Source organism: Puma concolor, chromosome E2 (genome assembly GCF_028749965.1).
Source record: "Puma concolor isolate L17-30 chromosome E2, mPumCon1.1.hap2, whole genome shotgun sequence".
NCBI lineage: Eukaryota > Metazoa > Chordata > Mammalia > Carnivora > Felidae > Puma > Puma concolor.
The window spans coordinates 56,313,029-56,332,962 of record NC_141681.1 but is presented as its reverse complement, the minus strand read 5'-3'; the positions used below and the strand labels follow the sequence as shown (position 1 = coordinate 56,332,962).

The 19,934-nt window shown below is 42.8% G+C and overlaps 2 protein-coding genes across 4 annotated transcripts in view; one reads left to right on the top strand and one right to left on the bottom strand.

Moving 5' to 3' along the window:
- ZNF613 (zinc finger protein 613) overlaps positions 1 to 684 on the bottom strand; it is a 32,949-nt gene extending 32,265 nt beyond the window's left edge. Inside the window, exon 1 of one of the 2 annotated variants that reach the window (XM_086688372.1) lies at positions 183 to 684. The gene's annotated coding sequence lies outside the window, so the exon portion shown is untranslated. The remainder of the gene's footprint in view (positions 1 to 182) is intronic. The other variant, XM_086688373.1, reaches the window with a different exon arrangement.
- Positions 638 to 12,511, top strand: LOC147573787 (uncharacterized). 2 transcript variants are annotated; one of them, XM_086688384.1, is made up of 5 exons: positions 638 to 852; positions 2,118 to 2,301; positions 7,688 to 7,814; positions 8,143 to 8,235; positions 10,386 to 12,511. In XM_086688384.1, the coding sequence occupies exons 2-5, from the start codon at positions 2,287 to 2,289 to the stop codon at positions 12,032 to 12,034; spliced, it is 1,884 nt and encodes a 627-aa protein (XP_086544510.1). In that variant the 5' UTR covers positions 638 to 852; positions 2,118 to 2,286; the 3' UTR covers positions 12,035 to 12,511. The 2 variants fall into 2 exon arrangements, with proteins under 2 accessions (XP_086544510.1, XP_086544512.1); XM_086688386.1 differs by lacking the exons at positions 638 to 852; positions 2,118 to 2,301; positions 8,143 to 8,235 and having other exon boundaries at positions 7,649 to 7,814.
- Positions 12,512 to 19,934: the final 7,423 nt, after the last annotated feature.

Here is a 19,934-nt window from a genome sequence, read left to right as displayed (position 1 = left end):
TTTCTTTGACTCAATTCCAATTACAATAACTTCACTAAAAATTAAATGTGAAAACATTTGAATTGAGGTAAAGCCTGTTAATTAATTTCTACCAACAATTTCTAGTCTTCTATTCCTAGCATTTCGCCACCCTCTACCTTGGCCAATACCGTTACCTCTCCCTCACTACTAGCTCTACCTACCCTGTCACCTTTCACCGGGAGATGTCACCGAAGGGCCACCAGCAATCCTGTCAGGAAGAGATCTTTTCCTTAAACTAAATTAGTTTACTCTGTGCCCACAGTGAGGCATGCTGCCTTTGTCATACTACTCTGGCTTCTCCAAGCCCTATATTGTTCTTCATAAGCACTTCCTGAGATTGTTCCCCCTGCTTTGCACTCCCTAAAGGACGACTCCCTTTCCAGCACGGACATGTGCACCTTTGTCAAAATGGCCGCGCCTGCTGTCAAGTTTTGCTGCTTGCCAAGTTTTGCTGCCTTTGGCTTGGTGCGCCTCCGGGTTCCAGGCAGACGGGAGCAAGAGCATCGCCCTTTGCGTCGCTCGCAATTGACGTAACGTGGAGTGGTACTGTTATCTAGGGCAGAAAAAGATGTTGTACGGCATCTTCCAATATGGCGGCTCCCGCATAAATCGGCCAACAGGGCGCCGCCATACTATCTCGTAGTGTCTTTGTCTAGAAGACCGAAAGCTGAACGGAATCTTCTTCGGTGGAAGGACGCCCCCGGTGTGGTGGTTGGCAACCCGCAGACTCGGATACCAAAGACGTTAAACTTGACCTGGGAGGTGCGATAGTAGCGCTTGTGAGTCTAAAGCCGAAGTGATGGACCGTGGCCCTTTCTACCAACCCAACTGGTGCGCGAAGGCTCTATTAAGGGGTCTCAGTTTCGCGTTCTGGGAGCGGAATCACATTGAGCTTGGTTTGTGGAGATTTGGGGTTTATGGTAGGGAGGCTTTGGGTTGTCCGTGAGGGAAGCAAGCCGTTGTGGGCGGTGGATGCATTCCATGATTGAGGAAGCGGGATTGTCGGAAATGGTGCAGGTCTGGGCTGGTGAGGGATTGGAGTGGCCTGGAGAAAGGTGTTAGGACTCGGGGTATTGCTTTTGTGGGGTAGGTCAGTGACTTGGGCTGCGGTCTTGGAGGTAAATCAGTGACTGGCGTTTCCTAGACGTTGGGTCAGTGTTTGGAATGCGCTTAGGGTTAATGTTTGGGGTGTCTTTCAGGTTAAGTCACTGATTAGAGGCAAATGATGGGGAGGTCAGTGTTTGGGGTGTTCATGAAAGAAGTCAGGAATGGGAGTGCCTTTGGAGGCGGTCAATGAGTGGAGTGGCTTGTGGTCAGTGCTTGGCCAGCTTTGTTGTCTTTGAGCGTTTCCAGTGGTTATTTAATTTTTATTTTCTGGTAGATGTAAAAGCAGCTATTAAAAAAAATGTTTTTCTCTTTTCTTTCTTTACTGAACTCTTATTACTAATGTAACTACTAATTGATTCTTGTAGGTTTTCCAGGTAAGCAGTCAGAGTACCTGCAGGTAAGTTTAATTCAGAGAAAAGAATATGGACTTTGGATTTGGGCAGACCTAGGTTTTTATCCATATTCTGTCACTTTACTATGTAAACTTGAGCAAGTTTCTCAACCTCTCTGAGATTCTTTTCTCATTTGTTAAAAAAAGCAAAAAAAAAAACAGAACAGTACTAACTACTCATACAGTTAAGGATCACACAGTGGATACCCAAGACAGGTCAGCAAGCAGTATTCCAGTATTTATACCCGTTTCTCTGGATTTTTTAGGCTTTTAAAATTTTCTCATTGGACATTTTCTCCCCTACTTCTTTGCAATGGTCTTTCTCTAAGTGTAGATTTAGTTTTGAGTACAGTTTCAGTAAAATTACATAATTTAATGGTGACACTTTATTGTTAGTGTTTATTATATAATAATTATTGAGCCACCAGGTAATACATATTACTTGTTTTCTTTAGACGATTATATTTACCTAAAGAAAACAATTTTTTGATATACCTGTATTTGTGTATATCTAAAATACATATACACATACAAATGAGGACTCAAACAACTCAGAAAAATCTGTTATACTCACAGTTACAATTTCTATAATTCCCAGGTCCCGGCTTCCTGGGATAAAATAGTTCTTATGAAGGAAGGAAGTGAAGATACAAAGATCAACGCTGCATCCTTGACCAGAGACCTTGAACTAGAGCTTCAGAAAACAGCCCAGAATCAACAACAGAGCAGATATTAGACTTTCTGACGGTGTCTAAGAGCCCCAGAAAATGTCCAAGTCCCCAGTGAGTTGTATATTTATATATATTTTTTCCATTAGTCTTTGCAGTGGGTTTGGGGAGATTTAATAATACACCTATTAAAAGAATATGTTTATTCAGTAGTTATGCTGACTACTCTATACCAGATAAGGCATGAAGAGATAAATGTCAGAATCTGGGGAAAAATAGACAAACAATCAACCTCACAGCCAGGTAGCAATTAGGATATGTAAATCATATGTTATACACATTGTTTTAAGTTAGAATATGGATTATAGTCCACAAAGTTCTAATCATAAAATTGAGCTACAAACTTGTCTTTAGTATTTCCTGTTCCAGTTATTTATTGCTGCATAACAAGCCACCCTGAAACCTGGTGATATGCATTTAATTTTATCATCGTCATGGAGTCAGTGGGTCAGGAATTCAGTGGGTCAGACAGGGCCCCTTGGTGGTGCCTTACCTGTTCATGAGTTCCCAAGACCACCCTCAGAATCAGTGATTTGTTACAATTCAGAGTGCTCAGAAACATTGTTATATTCACGATTATAGTTTATTACAGCAAAAGGATACAGATTAAAATCAGCCACAGAGAAAGTCTGTAAGGTCAGATCCAGGAGACACCAGGCAAAAAGTTCTCTCCGTGGAGTCACGTGGACAGTGTTGAATTTTCCCGGCAGTGGTTTGTAACAACACATATTGAGTATTGCTAATCAGGGAAGCTCACTCACACCTTAGTTTCCAGGGTTTGGAGTTTTTAAAGAGAGAGAGTGTGTGGTGCAAGAGCAGGGGGGGAGGGGTCAAGGGAGAGGGAGAGAGAATCTCAACATGGACATGGGGCTTGATCTCACAACCCTGAGATCATGACCTGAGCCTAAATCAAGAGTCAGACACCTAACCGAGACACCGAGGCACCACTGCAGGGTGTTTGATTCGGGCACGTAGGCAACACTCACTACATCAATGGCTGACTTTAGTCTCCAGGCCTTTCAGAAGTCAAGCTGCTACGGTGTGGCCCAAGCCCCTCACCGTGAATCACATTGATAGCAAAGATCATCTGGTGTAGCTCAGAGTTCTCAGGTAAAGATATTTCCAGGGCTCAGAGGTTACTTCCTATGAACAGGTAAGGACCAAACCTTTCTTTGGCATGTGCAGGGTGTGGACAACCCAGACTGCTGTGTTACTCCTTTATTGCAGTTTGTCTCCACACCATGGTTCTGGAACCTCAGCTGGGAAGACTCAAAGATTGGGAACTGGAATCATCTGAAGGCTTCTTCATTCCCGTATCTGTTTTCCAGGACGACATGACTCAAAAGCTAGGCTGGGCTGGGGCTATTGGAGTATTTGTGCACGGCCTCCCAGGGTGGCTCGGGCTTCTCAGAGAATGATGCCAGATGATGACAGAACCAGACTGAAACCACATGGCCTTTTCTGCATCATCCCTTCAGCTGCATCCTCTCTGTTACAAGCAACACCCTAAGACAAACTAGATTCCAGGAGAGGGGAACAGGTTCTGCCTCTTGACCGGGGAGTAGCAAGGTCATGTTGCAGAAGGCTTTGGAATGGGACATATTATTGTAGTCATCCTTGGGAAATATAATCCACTGCATGGCTGTCAATAAAAAATTGTCGGTGAGGGGCAACCAGGTGGGTCAGTCAAGCATCCGACTCTTGATTTTGGCTCATGTCATGATCTTTAGGTCCATGAGATCAAGACCTGAGTCGGGCTCTGTGCTGATGGCAAGGAGCCTGCTTGGGATTCTCTCTCTCTCTCTCTCTGTCTCTCTCTCTCTCTCTCTCTCTCTCTGTCTCTCTCCCTATGCCTCTCTCCTGCTCGTCTTTGTGTACTCTCTCTCAAAATAAACTTAAAAAAACAATCACTGGCGATTTGCCTTACCTTAAGGAGAAAGATCCTCTAGAAGAGTAGATAGTTTCTGTCACATAAGTAGAAGACATTTCTTTGGTGGGTATTTAGGTTAGATTGCTTAGTGCTCAGTGCCTTCTACATATAGAAAACGACTAAAAAAGTGGTGAGTTTCCTTTGATTATTTCTCAGCCATCCACAGATAAGCCAGTGGTGTTACACCAGAGCCAAACTCAGTGATCAGAGTGCTTTAGGGGTTCAAAACAGTGTAGCTCACGTCCACAGCTTCCTGGTGGTCTGACTGTATTCAGGGATAACACCTAGATTATCAACAAGAATGGATGGATTCTAAGACCATCATTTGGTCTTCCACAAACAGCTCTCAAAATTAAATTTTTTCTTTAAATTTTTTTTTTTAACGTTTATTCATTTTTTTGGGACAGAGAGAGACAGAGCATGAACGGGGGAGGGGCAGAGAGAGAGGGAGACACAGAATCCGAAACAGGCTCCAGGCTCTGAGCCATCAGCCCAGAGCCCGACGTGGGGCTCGAACTCACGGACCGCGAGATCGTGACCTGGCTGAAGTCGGACGCTTAACCGACTGCGCCACCCAGGCGCCCCTAAATTTTTTCTTTAAATCAGTGATTCTCAATTCGAGATGATTTTGTCTCCCCAGGGGACATTTGACAATGTATGGGACTTTTTTTTTTTTTAAGTTTATTTATTTACTTTGAGAGAGTTGGAGACATCACAAGCAGGGGAGGGGCAGAGAGGGAGAGAGAGAATCCCAAGCAGGCTCCGCACTGCCAGCTGCAGAGTCCGATGTGGGGCTTCAACCCACAAACTGTGAGATCATGACTGGAGCCAAAATCAAGAGTCTGACACTTAACTGAGCCACCCAGGCACCCCTCTGGGACATTTTTGATTGTCATGACTGTTAATGGGATCTAGTAAATAGAGGCCAGGGATGCTGGTAAACATCCTACAGCACACAGTACAGGCTCTATCACAAGAAGTTATCCAGCCCAAAATGTCAGTAGGGTTGAGGCTGAGAAACCCCAACCTATTAGTGAAGTCTTAGAATATTTCCTTTGTAATCTTTTCACACCGCAAAATGCAGATGTTAACTGTCAGTTCATAGTTCATTTCTTCTATTATAAAATTTTTCCAATTATATTAGTAAACCTTAAAATAGTCTCAATGTCTAAAGTTGCAAATAGTACAGAAGTTTCTAGAGATAAACTTGTAAGTCCCTCATTGATCCTTTTTCACCACCCTCAAAATAAATAATCTAAAAAGTTATATGTATTGTTTTGAATTTCCCTGTCAGCAATTACATATATAACTATGAATTTTTATATATTTGAGTTGGGGGTCCTTGGCCCACCCTCCGTCTTGATGATTCTCCAGAAGAACTCAAAAGGACTCAAAAAAGCTGTTATACTCACAGTTATGGATTATTACAGTGGAAAAAATACAGATTAAAATCAGCAAAGGCAGGGGCACCTGCTTGGCTCAATTGGTTAAATATCTGACTCTTAATTTTTCTTTTTTCTAATTAAGCATCTGAGTCTTGATCTCAAGGTCATGAATTCAAGTCCCATACTGAGCTCCACTCTGGTTGTGGAGCCCATTTAAAAAAAATTTTTTAAGTAAAATCAGCAAAGGCAAAAGATACAGAGTAGCATCCAGGAAAGACTCGGCATCAGCCTCCAGCTATCCTAACCCAGTGGAGTAGCTCGAATAGCACTTAATTCTCCCCATGACGATGTGTAGCAACAGGTGGAAAGTGCTGCCATCCAGGGGGGCTCACCTGCAGCTTGGTGTCCAGGGTTGTATTGAATGTCAGTCAACATAGGCATTTAGCATATGTGACTGACCTCAGCTACTCAGTCTCCAGGCCCCCCAAATTCTAACTGATAGAGCGTAGCCCAAGCCTCAGGAATGTGGAAACACCTGTATTGGGCTGGATATTCCAGGGGTTCAGAGGTTATCACCCAGGAGCAAGTCAATGGCTGGTCTTCCTGAAGACAGGCCTTTCTTTGGAGCATGCGGGGTTTGGGCAACCCAAGCCTGCGGAGTCAACCCTTTTCTGCACAGACCCTAATAACCCATTGTCATAATTGAGATTATAGTTCATGTACTTTTCTGTAACTTATTAAGTGTACTTAAGCCAGTACCTTGGAAATCCATCCCTATCAACATTTCAGTAACAAAAAATAATAAGTGAACGTTTTTTTTTTGAGTGCTTACAGTGTGCTCTACCTGCTTTAAATTCAGTCGTTTGGTTTCACAACTTAGGATGTATTTGCGGGTTTTAAATGCTCATGGTTTTTCATTGTGCTGTCATTCATGTTACTTCTTTCTTGTATTTTTTAATGTTTATTTTTTTTTAATTTTTTTTGAACGTTTATTTATTTTTGGGACAGAGAGAGACAGAGCATGAACGGGGGAGGGGCAGAGAGAGAGGGAGACACAGAATCGGAAACAGGCTCCAGGCTCCGAGCCATCAGCCCAGAGCCCGACGCAGGGCTCGAACTCGCGGACCGCGAGATCGTGACCTGGCTGAAGTCGGACGCTTAACCGACTGCGCCACCCAGGCGCCCCTTTAATGTTTATTTTTGAGAGAGAGCACACGCATGCTCATGAGTGGGGGAGGGGCAGAGAGGGGGAAGGACAGAGGATCCAAAGCAGGCTCCGCTGTGACAGCAGAGAGCCCTGTATGGGGCTCAAACCCTTGAACCATGGGGTCACGACCTGAGCCTAAGTCACACACTCAACCGATTGAGCCACCCAGGTGCCCCTCATGTTACTTCTTTCCTGAATTCCATGCACCTCTCTCCTTACCCCTCTGAAGTTCAACCTTTATAATTTTTCTGCTCCCCGTTGGTGCCCACATGGTATGTATTTCTTTCTTGCCCTCTATATATGTATTGTAGACTTGTGCACTTCCATTCCTCTTTCTGCAAGCCAGTATGCTCCTTCAGGGTGGAAGCAAGTCTTCCGTACAAAGGAGTATCCAGTGCAGTGTCTGACATAGAGGTGCGTTCACATAGGTTGTACTTGGTTCCAAGATTAAAGGATTTGAGGATGCTCTAGTCTATGTCTCTTATGAAAGAGTGAACATGTACATCAGTGAATGATTGGAAGCACCAAGATAGGATATTTAAAATTTTTTCATGTTTATTTTTGAGAGAGAGAGACACAGCGTGAGCAGGGGAGGAACAGAGAGAGAGGGAGACACAGAATCCGGAGCAGGCTCCAAGCTCTGAGCTGTCAGCACAGAGCCCAATGTGGGGCTCGAACCTACGAACCATGAGATCATGACCTGAGCCGAAGTCAGATGCTTAACTGACTGAGCCACCCAGGTGCCCCAAAGATAGGAAATTTTAAATAAAAAATTAGTTTTTCCTAAAAAGTATGATGCAGAACTAGTTATGTAGAAGGCAAATGATTTACCACCTGAAAAATTATTATATGATACTTATTTTTGTAGTATTAACCAATGATAATCCCTTTAGAATGAATAGGAACGTTCTATTGCAGGGCTTACTGTCATTCAAGGATGTGGCTGTGATTTTTACATGGGAGGAGTGGCAGCTACTGGACCCCATTCAGAAGCACCTGTATCAAGATGTGATGTTGGAAAATTATAGCAACCTGGTATCAGTGGGTAAGCAGAGCCTTCCCAGGGTAATGCAGGCAATCAGTTGCCTTTCTTTTCTCAGCAATGAAATGTGTGGAGCCTTACAAGTACCTTACTTTTTTGAACTTGAGTTTCATACCTCATAGATTTTAGTACATTCTGGCCTTTAACAAACAGAGTGCTTTTCTCTCGCTCCCAAAATAAAAGGCCTTTACTTGGCTAAGAGGCAAATTGTTCGGGCCCTTAAAAACAACCTTCCCAAAAAAAAAAAAAAAAAAAACCTTCCCCGTTTTTCAGAGGCCTTGTAAGCCCAAGTATGTGGGTCCATGGATCCGCTATAATTTTCCTTGAGTAGGGTGTCAAGTTACCAAAGCAGATGCATTCTACCAGTTGGAACAAGGACCACCATGGATAACAGAGGAAGAAATCCAGAGTCAGATTCATCCAGGTGAGTGAGAAACCATCCCCGGGGCATAAATGGAAGTACATTTCTATTTGGTCAGAAACGGGGAGGTACCTATTGTTGTTCAGAGAAATCTTGAAGTTTTTAAGCTCTGAGTATGACTTAGAAGAGGGGATGTAAGCTCCCACATAACATTAATACTGACTCCACAAAAAAAAAAAAAAAGTGTTTTTTTGTTATCTCATTCTTTTTTTTTTTAATTTTTAATTTTTTTAAAGATAATTTATTGTCAAGTTGGCTAACATACAGTGTATACAGTGTGCTCTTGGTTTTGGGGATAGATTCCTGTGATTCATTGCTTACATACAACACCCAGTGCTCATCCCAACAAGTGCCCTCCTCAGTGCCCATCTCCCATTTTCCCCTTTCCCCCGCACCCCCGCCGTCAGCCCTCAGTTTGTTCTCTGTATTTAAGAGTCTCTTATGGTTTGCCTCCCTCCCTCTCCGTTTATAACTTTTTTTTTAATGTTTGTTTATTTTTAATGTTTGTTTATTTTTGAGAGAGAGACAGACTGTGAGTGGGGGGGGGGGGCAGAGAGAGTGGGAGGCACAGAATCTGAAGCAGGCTCCAGGCTCTGAGCTCTGAGCTGTTAGCACAGAGCCTGACACAGGGCTTGAACTCATGAACCGTGAGATCATGACCTGAGTCAAAGTCCGATGCTTAACCAGCTGAGCCACCCAGGTGCCCCTGATGGTTGTTTCTTTTTGAGAGAGAGAGAGAGAGACAGAGTGCGAGCAAGGGAGGGGCAGAGAGAGAGAGAGGGAGACACAGAAACTGAAGCAGGCGCCAGGCTCTGAGCTGTCAGCACAGAGCCTGATGTGGGGTTCAAACCCATGAATCATCAGATCATGACCTGAGCCAAAGTCCGGCACTCAACCAACTAAGCCACCCAGATGCCCCTTGATTCCACTTTTTAATCTCTCCATATTAGGATTCTTTTGTTTGGTTTTTATTTCTTTTTAATGTTTATTTATTTATTTTGAGACAGTGAGATAGAGAAGAGGAGGGACAGAGAGAGGGGGAGAGAGAGAATCCCAAGCAGGCCTCACACCGTGAATGCAGAGCCTGACATGTGGCTCAATCTCACAAACTGTGAGATCATGACCTGAGCCAAAACCAAGAGTTGGATGCTTAACTTACTGAACCACCCAGGCTCCCCTTTTTCTTGGTTTTTATTTTTTTTTTTTAATTTTTTTTTCAACGTTTATTTTTTATTTTGGGGACAGAAAGAGACAGAGCATGAACGGGGGAGGGGCAGAGAGAGAGGGAGACACAGAATCGGAAACAGGCTCCAGGCTCCGAGCCATTAGCCCAGAGCCTGACGCGGGGCTCGAACTCACGCACCGCGAGATCGTGACCTGGCTGAAGTCGGACGCTTAACCGACTGCGCCACCCAGGCGCCCCCTTTTGGTTTTTAAAAGAATACATTTCCGGGAGCACCTGACTGGCTCATTCAGTAGAGTGTGAGACTCTTTTTTTTTTTTTTAATGTTTATTTTATTTTTGAGACAGAGAGAGACAGAGCATGAGCGGGGGAGGGGCAGAGAGCGAGGGAGACACAGAATCCGAAGCAGGCTCCAGGCTCTGATCTGTCAGCACAGAGCCCGACACAGGGCTCAACCCACGAACTGCGAGATCATGACCTGAGCCGAAGTCAAACGCTTAACCAACTGAGCCACCCATGTGCCCTGAGTGTGCGACTCTTGATCACAGGGTCATGAGTTCAAGCCCTGTGTTGGGCATGGAGCCTACTTCAAAAAGAAAAATTAAAAATAAAAGAAAATAAAAGAATACATCTCCTTCTCTTTTGTATTTGGATCAGATCCCCCTCTAGTGCATCTTGGAACTTGCTGTCCTAATTAATCTTTCTCCCTGGCATCCTCAGTTTACCTGGCTTCTCATCTTTGTTTCCCTAACCCACAGTTATAGCTTTCTTTTCTTATATACTCAGCATTCCTAAATTGTCCCTCTTCTCATTTTCTAGTTTATTCCCTTTTTTTTCTTCCTTCCACTTACAAATGTCTCAGACTTTCACTGTATACCCAGTGTCGTTTCCTCTTCTCTGCTTGGCCTTTGCTATGAAATTCCACTCCTTCTATTACATGATCATTGTGGTTCCTTGGTCTCCTTTCTAGATGACACCTGGCAAGTGGATAGTCATACAGACTGGCACCAAGAAAACCAAGGCAACCTTGAAACTATGGAGAGTCACCACATAAATAACCCATTTAGAAAAATATTGTCTCTAAGCTTAAATTCTGATGTCCCTTTAGCACAAAGATCCCATACATTTGACATACTTGGGAAACACTTGAAACCTAACGTAGAGCACATTATTCAGAATAAAAGCTATGCAAGAAACAAAGTGGAATTTAATGGGTACGACAAAGCAGTTCTTTATACCAAGCATGGGAAAACTCATAATGGAGAAAAATATAATGAATTTAATGAACATTTGAAGGCTTTCGGCCATAAGTCACAGCTTATTGAACATTGGAAGACTCGAGCAGGAGAGAAACAGTTTAACTGCAGTGACTGTGGGAGAGTCTTTTCCCAGAAGGCAGACCTCATTAAGCATCAGAGAACACACACAGGAGAGAAACCCTATGGTTGCAGTAGATGTGAGAAAGCCTTCAGCCGGAAGTCCCATCTCATTTTACATCAGAGAACCCACACAGGAGAGAAACCTTATGAATGCAATAAATGTGGGAAAGCGTTTACTGATAAGTCATGCCTTAATAAACACCAGAGAACTCACACAGGAGAGAAACGGTTTGAGTGTCGCATATGTCAGAAAAGCTTCGGCGGTAAGTCACAACTCACCTCACATCAAAGAACTCATACAGGACAGAAGCCCTACAGGTGTGGTGAGTGTGAGAAGAGCTTCAGCAACAAGTCACAGCTCATCATTCATCAGAGATCTCACACGGGAGAGAAACCTTACGGTTGCGACAAATGTGGGAAAAATTTCCCCCTTAAGTTTAGCCTCATTTTACATCAAAAAACTCATACAGGGGAAAAACCTTACGGATGCAGTGACTGTGGAAAAGCCTTCATCCAGAGATCCGAGCTCATTAGACATCAGAGAACTCACACAGGAGAGAAACCTTATCATTGCAGTGAATGTGGAAAAGGCTTCAGTGTAAAGTCACTCCTCAATACTCACTGGAGAACTCATACAGGAGAGAAACCCTATGGGTGCAATGAATGTGGGAAAACGTTCTCCATCAAGTTTAGTCTTATCCTACACCAAAGAACACATACGGGTGAGAAACCTTATGAATGCAGTCAGTGTCAGAAAGCTTTCACCCAAAAGTCACACCTCACTATTCATCAGAGGTCTCACACTGGAGAGAAACCTTACGAGTGTAGCGAATGCCACAGAGCCTTCAGCCGGAAGTCCTATCTCCTCATTCACCAGAGAATTCACTCAGGAGAGAAACCGTATGAATGCATCCAGTGTGGGAAGACTTTCTCTCACAAGTTTAGCCTTATTATTCATCAGAGAATCCATACAGGAGAGAAACCCTATGGATGCAGTTTATGTGGGAAAACTTTTCCTATTAAGTTCAGCCTCGTTTTGCATCAGAAAACACACACGGGAGAGAAACCCCACGAATGCAGCGAATGTCAGAAATCTTTTGCCCAGAAGTCACATCTTATTATCCATCAAAGAACTCACACAGGGGAGAAGCCTTATGGATGCAGTGAGTGTTGGAAAACTTTCTCCCACAAATTCAGCCTCCTGTTACATCAGAAAACTCATAGGGGAGAGAAATCATGAAATATCCAAAACTTGTCTTTGAGAGTGAATGGCTTATAACACCAGAGCTTACATAGGAGCAAAACAAAGGCTACCAATGTGGACACACTTTTTTTTTTTTTTTCCCCAAGCTCACACGTCATCGCTTATAAGAGGATGGTACTGGGTAGAATGCCAGACAGCAGGAAATCCCTTCCCCAGTACATTTCAGGTGAATGTAGCCCAGAGGGAACAAATAGGAGGGAAGATTTGTGTGTGTGTGTGTGTGTGTATAGATTGTGAAGATGTTGTTGGCATGAAATCCTGCTACGCTGATAATCAGAGAACTGACAATGAGGAAAAAAAATCTATACTTTAATGAATCTGAGGAATCATCTTTCATGGGTGTTGTTTCATGAGGGATGTCATATTCTGTAATTGTGACACAATAGACAATTATGGGAAATATTAAGTATGTAAATATACCTGTCAGAAAATAAAGCAAAAATTATATAACTATGTGAGAATATGGGTTTTACATCTATTTTTACTATTGAAATGATTGTTCATAATTGGGAATTGCTTGTATTATCATACCAATTGGGACTCCCTAGGACACATATTTAAATGTACACAAAACTTGCCAATAGAATATTTGCATTGCAGTTTTACATCATTACATCTGTTGTAATTGAACTACACGGTTCATTATTTTAGTAATAAAAAAGTTATTAATAAAAATAAATTTATATTATAAAATTAATAAAATTTATTTTATGAATAAAAATTAATAAAATACTGAATATCTCCTCCTCTGCCATGCCTCTATTTACTGGTATTTGTAAATGGGCCTGGAAGATTTGTAGCCTTTCTTGAGTAAAACATTTTTTCAACAATTCCAAGATAGAATTTTTTCCCCCACATAATTAAAAATGAAGTTAAAATGGAGCATACAGTTGATGGTTTGACATCTTTAAATTAAAAAAAAATTTTTTAATGTTTATTTATTTTTGAGAGAGAGACAGAGCATGAGTGGTGGAGGGGCAGAAAGAGAGAGAGACACAGAATTCAAAGCAGGTTCCAAGTTGTCAGCACAGAGCCCGACACAGGGCTCAACCTCACGAACTGTGAGATCACGACCTGAACCAAAGTCGGACACTTAACCAACTGAGCCACCCAGTTGCCCCAACATATTTAAATTTTTTTTAACGTTTTTATTTATTTTTGAGAGAGAGAGAGAAGCAGAGTGTGAGTGGGGGAGGGGCAGAGAGAGACACACACACACACAGAATCAAAAGAGGCTCCAGGCTCTGAGCTGTCGGCACAGAGCCCAATGCAGGACTCGAACTCATGAACTGCAAGATCATGACCTGAGCTCAAGTGGGACGCTTAACCGACTAAGCCACCCATCCGCCCTTATGGTTTGACATATTTAAATAGAGAGCTTAGTACATAAAATAATGGTGCATCACACAACCAAAGGTATTTTAGATCAGATGCAATACAATGGAAGTATCTTTAAGAAAGAATTTTGTATCTTCCAAACTGATCAGATATTTAGGGTTGGAAAATGCCAAGTATTCACACGTTGTATACCCCTGTGAATTCTAAACAGTTTGCGAGATAGTCCCTGATATTAAAAGACAGAAATAAATACTAGCTTTGGTCCTGGTATTGCTTGATTGGACAATGTAACTTGTTCCCATAATAAATAAAATAGGCTTCTATTTTCCCTATACTACACAAGCTATGCTTCCCTTTGAAAGAGCGTAAGTGAAACCTTAGAGGTGTTATTAATCCTTCCGTAGAATGTAGCTGGAAAGTCTCACAAATTATTTTCTTTTTAAAAAAATGTTTATTTTCTTTTTTCTTTTTTTTTCAACGTTTATTTATTTTTGGGACAGAGAGAGACAGAGCATGAACGGGGGAGGGGCAGAGAGAGAGGGAGACACAGAATCGGAAACAGGCTCCAGGCTCTGAGCCGTCAGCCCAGAGCCAGACGCGGGGCTCGAACTCACGGACCGCGAGATCGTGACCTGGCTGAAGTCGGACGCTCAACCGACTGCGCCACCCAGGCGCCCCCCAAAAATGTTTATTTTCAAGGAGAGAGAGCAGGGGAGGGGCAGAGAGCGAGGGAGAGAGCCAAGCAGGCTCCACACTGTCAGCACGGAGCCTGGAGCCCAATCAATTTCATTGACCACGAGATCATGACCCGAACCAAAATCGAGAGTCAGAGTGGAGCCATCCAGGCACCCCCTCATGGGAATTAAACTCTAAGACAAAATGAGTTTAATTTTACTAAAGTAGGTTTCCTTTCCAAGCACATTGTTTTACATTAAAATGGGGGAAGTACCACTATAGCAGGTACCCAGTTTGAGGTGACTGAATGGACTCCCACAGCTCCACGACTTACACTTACAGAAGACTCCAATAAAGACAAATGCTACCACATAGCCTGAGAAAAAATAAAACAGGTAAACCTCAAGGTGCTCTGCAACATGCGGGCACAGATTCCAGGGACCTTTTTCAGTCACAGCACACTGTCTCTAAATCATAAGCCACCAACATACATGTGAAGTGTCTCAGTTTCGGGGAAATCAAGGCACAAGTTTACTCAGGGGTCTTTTATACTCACTGGTCACACAACCAGAAGCAGCCTTTGTAAAGGAGGTAGATCCTCTTCCTCTGTTTTTAATAAGCGATGTAGACTAGGTGGTAATGCCCACCCTGAGCAGTACAGTACAGCATGAGACAAAAGTCAGAAAGGTTCATGTTTGGGGCGCCTGGGTGGCTCAGTCGGTTAAGCGTCCGACTTTGGCACAGGTCATGATCTCATGGTTTGCGGGTTCAAGCCCCACATCGGGCTCTGGGCTGACAGCTCAGAGCCTGGAGCCTGCTTCGGATTCTGTGTCTCCTCTCTCTCTGCCCCTCCCCTGCTCTCACTCTCTCTCTCTCAAAAATAAATAAACATTATGGGGCGCCTGGGTGGCGCAGTCGGTTAAGCGTCCGACTTCAGCCAGGTCACAATCTCGCGGTCCGTGAGTTCGAGCCCCGCGTCGGGCTCTGGGCTGACAGCTCAGAGCCTGGAGCCTGTTTCGGATTCTGTGTCTCCCTCTCTCTCTGCCCCTCCCCCGTTCATGCTCTGTCTCTCTCTGTCCCAAAAATAAATAAATGTTGAAAAAAAAAATTAAAAAAAAAAATAAACATTTAAAAAAATTAAAAAAAAAAAAAAAAAAAGAAAGGCTCACGTTAATCCCAGGGACGCTGACAGACTTTCTATCCCAAACCCAGGCACCGCTAGTCTTGCACATGGGGAAAGTTTGCAAATCTTGAGGGTGTGAAGGGTCATAATGGCATGTCAACTACAATGTGACATTATGGTTAGCAAAATAAATACTACTGTTCTACTGTGTGCATTCCCAAAGGATTTGTTCTGGAATGACTGGAAGCTGTCCATTGTCTTGAGTGTAAAGCCTGGGAAGTTGAGGAGAGCACTATTCTCTTGAAGACAAAGATTCTTCCCTGTGAGCGCAGAAGCATTTCAGTGAATCAAGAGTCTTCACCATCTTGACCCTCCAGAGCTCCCACCCCAAACCACTTTCCAACAGGAAAGTCAGCAGGATAAGTGCTTCCCAACTTTGCCTGGCCATGTTCAAAATATTAAAAGGGGAAGAATCTACTCACTACCAAGGTGGAAAATATGTGGTTCATCGCTCATCCTTGCTCGCTCTGTCAGTCAAACTGTATTTGCAGAGAAGGAACTGCTATCAGATACCAACCAAAGTACAGCAAAGACTACTCTCACTTCTCTCTCAAATTTTAATTCCAAACCTAGACTTTCATCAAAACATTTACAGCATCTACAGGATCTTGTGAGATTGAAAGTTACATAAACTACCTCTTTCTTGACAAACCCATTGGCAATGTCATTTGACTCAATTCTTTCACTATGACGTGAGACTAGGAGCTAGTGATTGAATTGCGGACCCATGGCTTCTCTCTCAACTAGCCATGGTTTGCCTGGGGTGCAAGGGAAGTGTAACAGTGACAGAAGACTACTTTGAGCTACAGAATCTTTATCTTTTTCACCTTGTGCTGACTGTCAGCATTGTGGCGGCTGGTGCAAAAACATGTCAAGCCCATATTAAAAAAGAATAAAGCTTTGCATTTATTCTCACAACATGGTACGGGCCCCTCCGAGTTTACTTCCCCATCCTATCGTAACAGGTAACGGCCCTAAAATTGGCAGTGGGTTTTCAGAACTGGCATGTTGAAGAAGTATCTGCAGAGGACTTATCTGGCAATGGTCTCCTTGCGGACCCTTGTTACTGCGTGGATTCAGGTCCTCTTGGTATTTTTACATCAAGACTTGCCCTCTACTGAGCATCAGATTATATAAACCCAAGGATCACTGGTTTATCTCAAAATTCCTCAATCAGAAAAATAATCTTGATGAATGGAAGGCATATATTGATGCTGGATAGTGGGAATTAAGAATTTTATTTGTGGGGTGCCTGGGTGGCTCAGTTGGTTAGGTGACGGACTTCAGCTCAGGTCATGATCTCACAGATCATGAGTTCGAGCCCTACGTCGGGCTCTGTGCTGATGGCTCAGAGCCTGGAGCCTACTTCAGATTCTGTGTCTCCTCCTCTCTCTACCCCTCCCCTGCTCGTGCTCTGTGTCTCTCTGTCTCTCAATAATAAATAAATGTTAAAAAAAATTTTTTTTAAAGAATTTTATTTTTTATGTGACTCAAGTTTTTTTTTTTTTTTTTTTTTTTAATGAAAGATAAAAGCAAGGAACACATGGTCCCAGAAAGCTGTAAAAAAACAGAAGGCAGAAGGCAGAGGTATACACTTGACATTACTGACTAGCCCTACATTCCTTAAGCTGGATATCCAGGTTGGCTCACCTGTGTGACTGAGGCTACCCCCCAGTGTACATGGGTTTTAGAAGACGTTGCAAAATGCTCTTAAAATCACTGACTTGTCTTGTAATCCAGCAATTTAGCCATGAGGTCCCTGGTTTTGTCAGTGTTAAGTACACGTTTCCAACACCTATCAGACCCTCTGACTTAAATGCTATAGTTTCTAGGGCCTACAGTCCTATGCACAATTGCATCTCCATTCTTTCTGTCGTTTTCATTTTTCATACCCCCATTATTTCAGTCCTCGTAGAGGGCTGTGAAAGTCATTAGGGCTGGCCGTTCACAAGTCTTTCTCCTTTGGGACACACACAGAACAACTGTGCTTCTCCACGTATTTGAAGTTACATATCACCATGAGGTAGGCTTGGTTGACGAATCAGCAGAAGCCTTAGCCAGTTTGTACTCTTCTATCTTCTGGTTCCATCTCTCCTAGGAACCAGTAATATTCCAGGGAGGAGTCCTATCCAGGGATCCCGAGTGAGGACAATGATGATGTGGAGCAGAAGTCCCAGGCGACCCACAGGCACATGGAATACGAGTGAGAAGTTGATCTTTGTTGTTTTAAGCCACAGATATTTTGGGGTTGGTTTTATTATAACATAATGCAACACGCTCACTCAGTCTGGAAATCCTATTAAGAAATTCATTGGGGCGCCTGGGTGGCTCAATTGGTGAAGCGTCTGACTCTTGATTTCACTTCACGGCAGGATCTCATGGTTCGTGAATTTGAGCCCCACTTCGGGCTCTGCACGGACAGTGTGGAGCCTGCTTGGGATTCTCTCTCTCCCTCTCTCAAAATAAATAAATAAACATTAAAATAAATAAATACATTTGTAGCTCTCTATGGACTTAAAAAAAAGTCCAATCTCCTTGACATGCTATGCAAGGACCTTGTATTATTATCTATTGTGTAACCAAAAAGCATCCCGATCGGGTTTCTATGATCCTAACAGGCCAGTCCTAAAATTCTCACAGGAGACAAACTGCCAAAAAATATTTCAAGCAATTCTAACACAGAAATATGATGGGGGTTTTGCTCTACTTGATAACAAACAAGATTTACTCTAAATGAATAGTAATTAATATATTGCAGTATCAAGTACAGGGATAGAGACAGATTACAAATTGTAAAAGACAGCTCAGAAATTGATCTATACACATGGAAGTTGGATATGGTTATCTGAGATGGCATTACAAGTTACTGCAAAAAGGGGTATGATTCAGTTAGTTAAAATCAAGGTTAAGGGTACTGTCCTCAATTCAGCCACCAGCTATAAGTTCAGGGGTTCCCAGGGCCACTCTCACCTTTTGACCAATTGGCTACAAATTTAGGAGTTCCCATATCCACCCTCAGATAAGAAAGACTTACAGGGGTGCCTGGGTGGTTCAGTCGGTGAAGCGGTTAAGCGACCAACTGTTGACTTTGGCTCAGGTCATGATCTCAAGATTCATGAGTTTGAGTCCCTGGTAGGGCTCCATGCTGATAGTGCAGAATTTGCTTGGGATTCCCTCTCTCGCAAAAATAAATAAACTTGAAAAAAAGAGAGACTTAACACCAAAAGTCCTATTCTTATTCTAGTTTTATAATAGCATAAAGGTACAAATAAGAACAACCCAAAAGAGACACATAGAGAAGAGTCTGTAAAGTTGTAAACCTAAATCTTCCATCACCCTTCAAGATGCATCACCCACCGGGCACTGAGAAATGACATACTGGAAAGAGTATTGCCAACCAGGGAATTTCCCCTGAGCTTCCTATCCAGAGGTCTAATTTGGGTTTTATTACACAGACATGATCGATTTGGGGTCAAACTCAATCTCTAGTCTCTACTACCTCCTGGAGGTCAGAATGATATCGTATGGCTCAAGGCCTCAATCTTCTAATCACATGGTGGGTTTTTCTGGCTGGCCAGCTCCTGAGGTGAGTCATCTCCTCAGCAGAAACTACCTTGTGGTTTGGGGGCCCTTCATGTATAAAAAGACACACCGATCACTCAGGAAATTCTAAGGGTTTAGAGATTACCTCTTAGGAACCTGGGACAAAGGCTAGCCAAACCCCTTATGGTGGTTATTTTTAAAACAGTCCAATGATAATTAGTTATCCTATGGAAAAAGTAAATTAAGGTGTCTACTTGACACCCTACACAAATCAATGCTTCATGTATTAAGACTGAAAAACAACAAACTGATTTGACACAGGGCCAGACAGTATTTTAGAATTTTCAGGCCACATACAACCTCCATATATTTAACCCTTTAAAAATTTAGAAACCAGGGGCGCCTGGATGGCTCAGTCGGTTGAGCATCCGACTTCGGCTCAGGTCGTGATCTCACAGCTCATGAGCATAGGGCTGTGTGTTCACAGCTCAGAGCCTTGAGCCTGCTTCGGATTCTGTGTCTCCCTCTCTCTCTGCCCTTGCCCCACTCACGCTCTCTCTCTCTCTCAAAAATAATAAACATTAAAAAATTTTTAATTACAAAAAATAATTTAAAAACCAATCTTAAGGGCAAAGCCAAACAGACTGGGGGCTGGATTTTGCCCATAAGGTGCTGACCTGTGAAACCCTAAAAGTTTTAGAAGAAAATAAAAGAGACTATCTTTATGATCTTAATGAGGGGAAGGATTTCTTTTAAAAGACAGGTAGAAACTACAACAGGAAAGATTGTTAAATTTCAGCTACATTAAAATTAGATATTCCATCTAAAATACATCAAAAACAGTAAGAACAAGCTGCGCACTGAGATCTTTTTTTAATGCTTAACTGAAAAAGGATGAAAACTTAAGATTATATAAAGAACTCTCACGAATCAGTAAGAAAATGACAAGAGTAAAAACCAATAGGCAAATATTCACGGAAGAGACAACTCTCAATAGCCAATGAACACAAGATACTTTTTAAAAAAATTTTCATCTCTACACCCAACACGGGGCTCAAACTCCCCAACCCGGGATCAAAAGTCGCATGGTTCTCAGCCAGCCGGCCAGGCGCCCCAAAGAAACTACATTTTAAATTG